Source organism: Aquila chrysaetos, chromosome 23 (assembly GCF_900496995.4).
Source record: "Aquila chrysaetos chrysaetos chromosome 23, bAquChr1.4, whole genome shotgun sequence".
NCBI lineage: Eukaryota > Metazoa > Chordata > Aves > Accipitriformes > Accipitridae > Aquila > Aquila chrysaetos.
Genome location: NC_044026.1, coordinates 18,985,196 through 18,994,515, shown reverse-complemented (window position 1 = coordinate 18,994,515; position 9,320 = coordinate 18,985,196). Strand labels below are relative to the sequence as shown.

The window sequence follows — 9,320 nt, the reverse complement described above, 5'->3', positions numbered from 1 at the left end:
GTTCACACTTTCGTCACTCCTTTGCCTTCGTGTTTTATTAATATGTTCTTAAGCAATCAATCTCATTTAGAGGGGAATAATACGGTTACATAATTTAATAGATCAATTTGTTAATAATCATGGGAGAAGATGAAATGTATCCTTATACTTCACGTAAATAACAGAAAATTAGGATACTATTATTGTGCCAAAGGCGAAGGAAGTGCATGCCAAGTACCCCATTAATGTAAATCGGCACAACCTGACTGATACTAGTCACTGTAGATGCATTTATTCCGACTAAGGAGCTGGCCTTTGCGCCTCAAGCAATCAACTCACTCTGATGGTAAGAGCCCAACTTAGAAAACTGCCCCGAAAAAGCGGACTTTGCTACTCTCTTCCACGCCCGTCATCCGCATCTGCGAGGGCTCGCTCCTGTGCGACACCATTGTTTTTGCCTCCGACATGTCCAGGCATGGAGGGGTTTTACCGGTCAGCTCCTGGTGCAGAAGCCACCGCTATGTCCCCAGACCGCCCAGCCTCTTACTTAGGGGTCCCCTTGGCTGGTTTTCCCCAAAAGCTAAGGCGCGTTTCTCACAGGCTTTAAAGAAATGAGAAAGCCGCCAGGTTGCGTGGCCGGAACATGGCTCGAGCGGCGGCCGCCGCGTCCGCGGGTTGAGGGGAGGCTGCGGGCGGTTGTCGAACACGAAGACAGGCGTTAACGGGACAACGTCGCGTTCGGGCACGCGGCGCCCTCGCCGCTGCCGCGAAGAACCTCACCGAGCTGGCGCCTCTGAAGGTCAAGGGTGCCCTTATGGCCGTCTGTCCCAGGCGAGCAGCACCTGAGGCGGCGAGGGACAGGGCTCCTGCCCGCCCCGGGCCGCTCCCTCCTGGAAGCCGCCTGAGGACGAAGGGTAAACTAACGCCGGCGGGGAACGCAGGGGCCACGGTCGAAACGCGAGCCCTGCTTTCGGGGGACGCCCCGGCCCCGCGGCGGGGCTGAGGCGAACGAGGCCGCCGCGGGCTTTCCCGCCTCCGGGGTTCCCCCCCGCCGGGCCGCGGGGCGGCGCTCCGCCACCCCTGCCCCGCGGCGGGCCGGGCCGGGCCGGGCCAGGCCGGGCCGGGCCGGGCGGGGCCGTCCCCGCCCCTCATCGCCGCGCCGCAGCCGCCTGAGGCGAGCCGAGCCCGCCAGTGTGAGAGGAGCCGCCGCCGCCGCCGCCGCCACCGCCACCGCGCGTCCCGCCCAGCCCAGCGAGGCACGGCAGAGCGAGCACCGCCCGGGCGACGAGAACCGGCCATGGGTAAGCCAGCCGGGCTGCGGCGGAGCCCTCGTGCCCTCCGGGGCCGCGGCTGCGGGGAGGGAGGAGGGCAGGTGCGGGGCAGCCCCGGGGGTCGCGGCGGCCCCGGCCCCGGTCCGGCCTCTTCCCGAGCGGCGTGGCGTGGCGGGGAGAGCGGCGGCACCCCGGCAGCCGCAGAGCGCTCCCTTCCTTCGGGAACCACATTATTTGCTACTACGGGGTCCTGGGGCTGTAGTTTCTGGGCGGCGGTTGTACGCAGCCGGCCCGGAGCGTTGTCTCTGCTCCCCCCCCCCCCCGGTGCCGCTGAAGCCGGGGAAGCGGTGCGGCCGGGGTGGGGGCTGAGCCCGGGGCGGGGGGCGGCCGCGGGGTCCCGTCCCTGCGCCCCGGTGGGGGCTCGGGGCCGGCGCCCGCAGCGACTCGGGGATGGAGGAGGATTATGGGGGGGGGGGGGTCCCGGTCAGCCCCTTTGCGCCAAAGACGGGTCCCCGGGGGGGTGAGGAGTGGTCCGGGGGGGAGAGCGGAGGTGCCTGGTGGAGGTGGGAGGTGTTGGGTTCGAGGGGAGGGTTCGTCGCCCGCGTGGGTCGCTCGGTAGTCACCGCACGCCTTCAGCCTTCGGGGCCTTTTAGCCTGGGCTGCTTTCCTGCGAGCTTTGCTTTCAGCCAACAATGGACCCGCATGAATTAAGCAGTAATGAAAGTTATGAGTTTTGGGGGGGGGGGGGGGGAAAGGAGAAAAAAAAAAAAGATAGAAAAATACAGCTGTATCTGTGGTCCGGCTTGCCGGTGGCGTGTTACTGCTTGGAGGTTGCAGCTGCTAAAGCAGAGCTATCGGTGCGTGCCCGTGTGTTAATATGCACATGCTGATGCTGGCACTGTCTCTGGTTTTAATTAAGAAGGAGGAAAAAAAAAAAGAATTAATTACTCAGCCAAAGCCAAAGGAAGCTGACAGAATTCCTATGGTTGCTACTTTGTTAAATTAATTCGCATCACCTAATTCCTTAATTTCTAAATGCTTATTAACTGGTTTGTTCCCTAGCTTAGTGAAGATCAGGCTCCTGTAGTATTACGGTCTTTTTACTAAGCTTTTTTGAAGTTCCCAACACCCCTTTCAAGGCACGTTAAAAGTATGGATTCCTACTGCCTCTGCAGCGCTGAAGGCTGAAACAAACTGGCTGTATTACCGGCACCGTTTTTTTGCGTGCATATTCTGATACTCACTCTTTGGATTGTGCTTCCCCTATGTGAACTTCTGATATTAAATGAAACTGTGAAGTTGACAGCCTCTCCCATGTCTACATCTTGGTATCCCCCTCTTAACATACACTTTACTGCCTTGCATTGATGTCAAATAAATCTTGGAAAGGGGATGGAAGAGGGAAGGAGAGAAAGGCATGTTTTCCAGTGTCTTATTAAGAGAAGTGTATCTTTGGATTGCAACATCTTATTTTGGGGGGGAATAAAGTTTATTAGATAACGTGTGTAAAATTGTTTTTAAGTGTCTTTGCTGCTAAGTCTAGGGAATTGATTTTCCTTCAGTAAATTAAGTTGCTTGGGGTTTGAAATCAAAAAGTTGTTTGAAATCTTTGTGGGTGATTCATCTTGAGGAGAAGCAAATCTTTATTTTAGTCCTAAAAGTCTTGGAAAAACACTAAAGTTAGTCTCGCAAGTTGTGGGTCTGCAACAGCGTGTGAAATGTGTGTTTTATGTCCGTATAGAATGTCTTGTCCTAAATGTAACAGTTGGGAAAAGGGGAGTGGAGAGAAGAAAATGTTTCTTGAGCGTTTTGCTAATAATGATGATGATAGCACAAAACCTCAAGGTCTGTTGGCTTCTTTGCTTAGAAGCATTGTTGGATGATCAAGCCGTGCCTGACTGGGTAATGGCAGCATGGTCAGTCAGGAGAGGGAACTTCTAGCACCAATTTCAGATGAAATACTTCAAAAAGAAGTCACAGAAAGAAGCTTTTGTCAGCTGGGGATCCAGTCCCTCATGAATACGACGTTTTGTTTCTGCCATTGCGTAACTGCTGCCTTGGCGTTAGGTAGGCTGAGGCTGATGTGACCGTCTAACCGGGACTTGTTTGGAGCCCTGGTGCTGTATTGAGCTTCCTGATCCAGTGGCAAGGATGTATTTGACTGGTTCTCATTAGGACTGTTTGAGTTGTCCTTGCTCACACAAAACTTTTGCGTAGGACTGGCCTGCTGAGGCTGTTGGTTACTTTTTTTTTTTTTTTTTTCTTTCCGGAGGTGCTGAGAGCCCATTGCGGCTGTTGATGTTCATCGGTCTTTTGTCTCCCTCAGTGATTCTGAAAGTCGGGCATGTGCTCAACACCAGTGAGGGTTTGTGTCGGCTGGGAGGGTCGTCAATAATAACCAGCACAGTGCCTGGTGCAACTGGTGTGAGAAGACCCACCCGTTGGCATCTTGCCTCGTGGCTCACACTCTCCCAAACGTAGTGTCTTGTCTAGGAGGTGGGGAGGGGGCTGTTATTTTAGAGTGGAACAAAAAATGCAAAAGGTTTTTGTTCCTAGAAGTTTGAAAAGCCTGATAGAGTGACATCTCTTGGGAACTGTGTGTTTTCATAATTTTACACCTTTTCTTCTTTGTATTCCCCAAACTGTTGCTTTCAGATAAGAAAAGTGGTTGGAGCGGAGTGGGTCCGTGTATTATGTTTTGGTTGGTTGTTTTTTTAAAAAAGTCATACTGAGGAGAACGCTGCGCACAAACGGGACGAAATGATGCCCGTCTTCACGTGGGTTTGCATCCCGTCTCCCTGCGGTGCCTGTGCAGGAACTGCTGCCTCGCAGAACCTGCAAACCCAGGAGTTCCCAGGGGCATCACGCTGTGCCACCCTGGGGCCATTCCCTGTCCTTCATGCCTTCTGCAGCACATCCAGCTCCCCCACCAGTACTTGCTCCTGCATCCCAGAGCAAACCGTCCCTTCCTCGTAGGCAGTAACCTCAGGAGTTCCACCTTAGGGGCTACTACCACCCATAGAAATGGTCCTCGCTTTTATGTGAAATGTGTCCAAAGTAGGTTCAAATATTCCCTAAACCAGGCTTTCTTCATAGAAACAGCTGGGGGCAAATCCTGAAAGAGAATCAGTCCTCTTTCTTTCTATTCAGCTATACACTTTGTTCAGGCGGGAGCTGAAATCTTTTGTGTGTCACAGTAATAGTAAAATCCGATTAGCATCCGTCATCAAGGGTGGCTGGATTTCAATTGCCAAGTGGTGTAGTCCATATTATGTTAGATCTTGCACCTCTTAAATATATTTAACCTTGTTCCTGTAAGAAAAGAAACTAATATTAAGTTTATCTTCTCTTAAAACCTGTGAAATACAAAATTTTATACTGCTGCCCTCCCTCTCTCTCCACACCACCTGCTTAGGCTATTAAAAAGTACTTAATTTTGCCTTCTCACTGTAATCCTTCTTGTCTGAGAAGGAGGCGGAGGAGAAAATGTTGTGCATTTCAGATATTTCCCAGTATCCTAAACAATTTGGTTTTACCACATTTACAGATTCTCCCTCTTGCTCTCTTTCTAAATGTGTGGTTCAGTAATATAGGAAATCTGCTGTCCCCTGTGTGAATTATGGTATGTCTGATAGATCTTGAAATGTTACATTTCGCAAAAACATACTGGATTATAGATTATATCCCTGGGAGGACTGAGCTGTGGCAGTGCCCGATTATCTGTCTTTTTCAGAGTGTTTTTGTAATTTCTTAAACCAATTGAAATCTGCAGGTCACTTTCAGTGTTTAAAGGACTTTATTTTTCTCAAGCCAGATCTCATTTTTTAAAGTTTGCTTCCATGTGTTGTTATTCCAGCAGTAGTCGTGTTGTAAGCCTTGGGTTTTTTAATACGGTATTTTTTCTATAGCCTTTGTTTTTCAAGATTATTGCTATCCAATCACAGAATGGTTTGGGTTGGAAGGGTCCTTTGAAGGTTATCTGGTCCAACCCCCTGCCATGGGCAGGGACATCTTCTCCCTTGCTCAAAGCCCCATCCAGCGTGACCTTGAACACTTTCAGGGATGGGGCATCTACAACTTCTCTGAGCAATATTTAGTAATACCTAAAGTCACTGCTCTAAAAAATAAGTCCAAAGTCCATTTTGGGATAAGGTTAAAATAAAAGAAACCCAGTGAAGTCTGCTTCTTGGTATCTTTTTTATTCTTTGTGCAGCGGCATCGTGTCGTCCCTGAGTGGGTGTGCATTCTTGTAGCGGGGATTTTGTTTTCTCTGAGATATACAGCTGGTACAGCCAGATGCAGAATCACTGCACATATTGTACTTCCACTGATGGTATTTGGACGTAAATGCATTGTTATCTTTCTAGAAGCGCGAGCGCATTGCATCCGGTGAAATTTCACTGGGGTAAAGCATTTGCAGAGGGAGCTGCTGTGGGTTGTTACGTTACCACACTCCCCACGATGGCTGTTCTTCCCACTGAAAGCTCCTAGATTTCTCTTCTTTTTGACCTCCCCCATGTGCACCCCAGCTCCGTCTGCCCTTCACCTCTCCTCAGACACACAGGTGTATACTGGTCCCTGTGAATGTGTCCCCAGTGAATGGTCCCCACCAGTTGCTCAGGTCCACCCGCAAAAAATTCGAACCCTTCGTGGCACCACGGTGTTAACGCTGCGGAGGATGTATGTATTTGCTTCTAGTGTACTTTTAACGTAGGTGCTTTTTACCCTGGAGCATGGGGTGGAGGATCGCTCCCGATGGAGCGTGTGGCATCTTGCCGGGGTGCCGGTCTGGTGGGGTGTGTGGTGGCATGTTTGGGGGGTTGTTCTCCAGCGTTCACCTCGGCATGCTTGTGGCCGGATTGGTTTGAGCCATCCAGGGAAATCAAAATCCTTTCTGTTCTCCCGGCTGGTTCTTTAAAATCTGTTTGGGTACGAGTGCCTCTGGGTTTGAGTTGTGGTGAGCAAATGTAAGGAAAGGTAGTTTAGTCTCCATGTGGGAGGGACATCAAAGGTGGTTGTATTAAAGTAATATGGGTCTCAGCTGAGCCTGCGAGGCTCCATACAGATGCAGAAGCCTGCGCTGGGAGGGTTACTGCGTCAATACCCACAATGGGCAAAGGATGAAACAGAGCCATGGTGGCTCTTGTCCATCGCATCCATCTTGTAAGGTGGCTTCTTCCAGGTCGTGAGCAACGCAGCCTGTAACCTGGAGGAGGCAAGCTCAGCGTGACAGTACTGGGGGAGGAATCCACATCCCCTGTCCTCTCCCAACTTTTCTTCTGCAGGCAGGCATGAACCTCTGACAGCTGGGGTGCCGGGATGGCTGTGCCTATCAAAGTTCCTCGTCACCCCTCCCCTGTAAACACAGGGAACAGTGGAGGAGACTTTACCATGCAGTGTAACAAATAGATAGCATCGTATGTACGTACCACTTAGTCCTCAGCTGTTTGTTACTTTCTATTGCTGCTCTGTCTTGGTGCTTTGGCAGTCTCCCTCCCCATAATTATTTGTCTCTTGGGTTTTAGGCTCAAAAGCTTGCATGCAGAGTTGTGGCTTGGGAAACATTTACAAGCAACACAAAGAACTATGAGAATTCGACATCTTTTGTTCTCCCTGGTTTGGGAGCTGTTTGACTAGCAGCAATTTCAAAATGTGAATGGAGCTTATGTTTCATTAATAGAAAGATGTGCTTGATGCAGAGCTATTGCGTGGTACAAACCTCGGTGCTTTGCTGTGCGTCAGTTTTGTGTGTGTTCGTTTTATGCTTTGATACTTCAGTGCGTGTGACACTTGAAGTTTTAGCCTAAAGTTATATGTACAGAAAACGACTTTCAGGAATGTGTTTGTACTTAGTGTTTGGGGTTTTTTTTGCCTGGGGCCAAGAATGTTGAAAAGGACTGTGGTTCAAAGATAGCTGGTACCGGGGTCATGAAGAAGACTGGACTTCTTGAAGTTAGAAACTGATTTGGAGTATCCATCATAAGATAAAGCCTTCATAATTTTGTGGGTTTTTTTTACTGTTTTATTAAGAACAATCATTGCATATTGCAGCCTAAAACTCTGTCTTTGTATGCATTCCTTCAATGCCAATGAAAATATAAGAATTGTCCCGGTCTAAATTGGAGAGTGGGGTTGCACTGAAGGCAAACAGGGCGAAACTTGCTCCGTTAGTGGCTCAGGAGTAAGGAAGCAGTAAGGAAGCAGCTGGCTTGCCTTCCAGGTGCTGGTTTGTGGGCTGGCAGGCAGAAAGGACACCTTGTGTTAACAATGCAGCCGGTCTGGAGATCCAAAAACCAGAGTAAATGATGGGAGTTCGGCCAGGAGAGGATTACGTTTTGAGAAGTGTGCTGTTTTTTTTTTTAACATTGGAAACGTACATCTGGGCTTATTGGCAGTTTCGCTGAGCTGGAGCCGTGGAGCCTGCCGCTGATGGCTAACGGAGGAGGAATCCGACTCCCTCGTGTTGCCAGCAAGGCACAGCTAACTGGGACTCTCCAATGTCTGGTTTTCGCTTTGCCTTTTAGTCTACGTTTTTGTCAGCTTGCATGCTAGAAAATTCATTGAGTCTTTTCAGTCCTAAGGCTGAGTGTGCATGGGTGAAGCTGCTGGGTGAAGGTGAGCATTGGTTGCCTGCACTCTTTGTGAGCCCGCTCAGGAGAGCGGCTCCTGTTGCGTCTTAGTATCTCTTCAGGAGAGATTTCCCGCTGGTCTTTTTTAAAATCTCGGGGCTTATATGTGTTTTGCTTTCTGGTGGGACACAAGTGTTTCATGACATTAAGAGAGTGCTTTCATCAACTGAAGACATCTTTTTAAAGCTTCTTAAGTCTAGGTTCTGGGAACCTCTGTCAGGATTTGCTGGAATGAAGTCCTGGGCATGCACTGTGCTGACAAATGCCCTACAAGTCTGAATTAGTGTGGAGCTCTGGCTGGATCTTAAGTACTTTTTCCTAACTTCTCTACTTAAAGTAATTTTCATTTTCTTGTTGGTTGTGTTTTCTGTATCTTGGTTTTGGGGTAGGTTTTTGTTAAGGAATAACTTTTCAAAGGTGTTAAATGATTGCTGTTTGTGTGTAACCTTTACACTTCTGTTACCAGAACTGTGTTAACATAGATGTCATGTGCTTTCCCAAACAAAAGTATAAAATGAGTTGTTGTATTTGTTAGGCACACAGCTGAAAATAAGTTTGCCCCATGGAACTTCCCTTGTGGGAAATTAAACGCTTTTCTTGAGCTGCTTAGGCATGTATTTAAAAAAAAAAAAAAAAAAAAAAAAAAAAAAAAGTCAGGAGGAAAGAGAGATGACTAGTGGGAATATTTGAAGCTGAGAACTTCTGGAGCAGATCCCTGTGCTTGTACCAAAACATCTGTCAAGAGCTAATGACTTGCAAGGTGTAACGAACAATAACACTTCATGCAACATCTGCTTAGGCTCTGTGATGGGCGCTGGTACAAAAGCCTTGAAATCTCCGAGATATTTGTCATACCGTGTCAGGGGAATATAACAGAATCTAGTGTATCATCTATTATTGCCTGCTCCCCAGCCAGTGAAGTTATTAGGTACTAAAGCTGATAACTCTTTCACTGAGCCAGAGTTTTACGTAAGCAAATACAAGGAATGCAATGCAGAGGGGGCTTGGCTATGTGTGACTGATGTAGCCTGTGTTAGTCATTATTTCCCTCATGCAGTGTATACCTTCACTTCATAGATGTTTCTCCCATTCTGTGCTGAAATTAAAGTGGCAATTTCTCATGCTTGATAACTGTCTGATGAAAATCCCCCATTTCAGATAATGCCTGGAAACTTAAAGAAACAACGACGTGGAATGAAAAATAGCCAGTTAAGTCATTTTGCTTTTTATAGCCTGAAATTTTTAGTCCCTCCCTTTAAATTATTTTTAAACAGTTTGAAAATACCTGTTATACTCCTCAAACTTGAGCTATGAGTGGCATATAATAGGTACTTAATCCTTAACCTCCTCCTGAAATTCTTTGAGATTTTTCATCTTATCGGCCACTAATATGCTTGCAATGCTGTGTTTGAGAAATTGTTGTTATCTGCCACCTATTAAA

The 9,320-nt window shown here is 48.4% G+C and overlaps 1 protein-coding gene across 2 annotated transcripts in view; it reads left to right on the top strand.

Annotated features, from left to right (window-relative positions):
- The first annotated feature begins 1,054 nt into the window (after positions 1-1,054).
- Positions 1,055-9,320, top strand: part of GPM6B (glycoprotein M6B) — a 112,786-nt gene continuing 104,520 nt past the window's right edge. The window contains exon 1 of one of the 2 annotated variants that reach the window (XM_029999327.2): positions 1,055-1,280. In XM_029999327.2, the coding sequence (XP_029855187.1) occupies positions 1,277-1,280 (4 nt within the window). In that variant the 5' untranslated portion in view covers positions 1,055-1,276. The remainder of the gene's footprint in view (positions 1,281-9,320) is intronic. The other variant, XM_029999325.2, reaches the window with a different exon arrangement.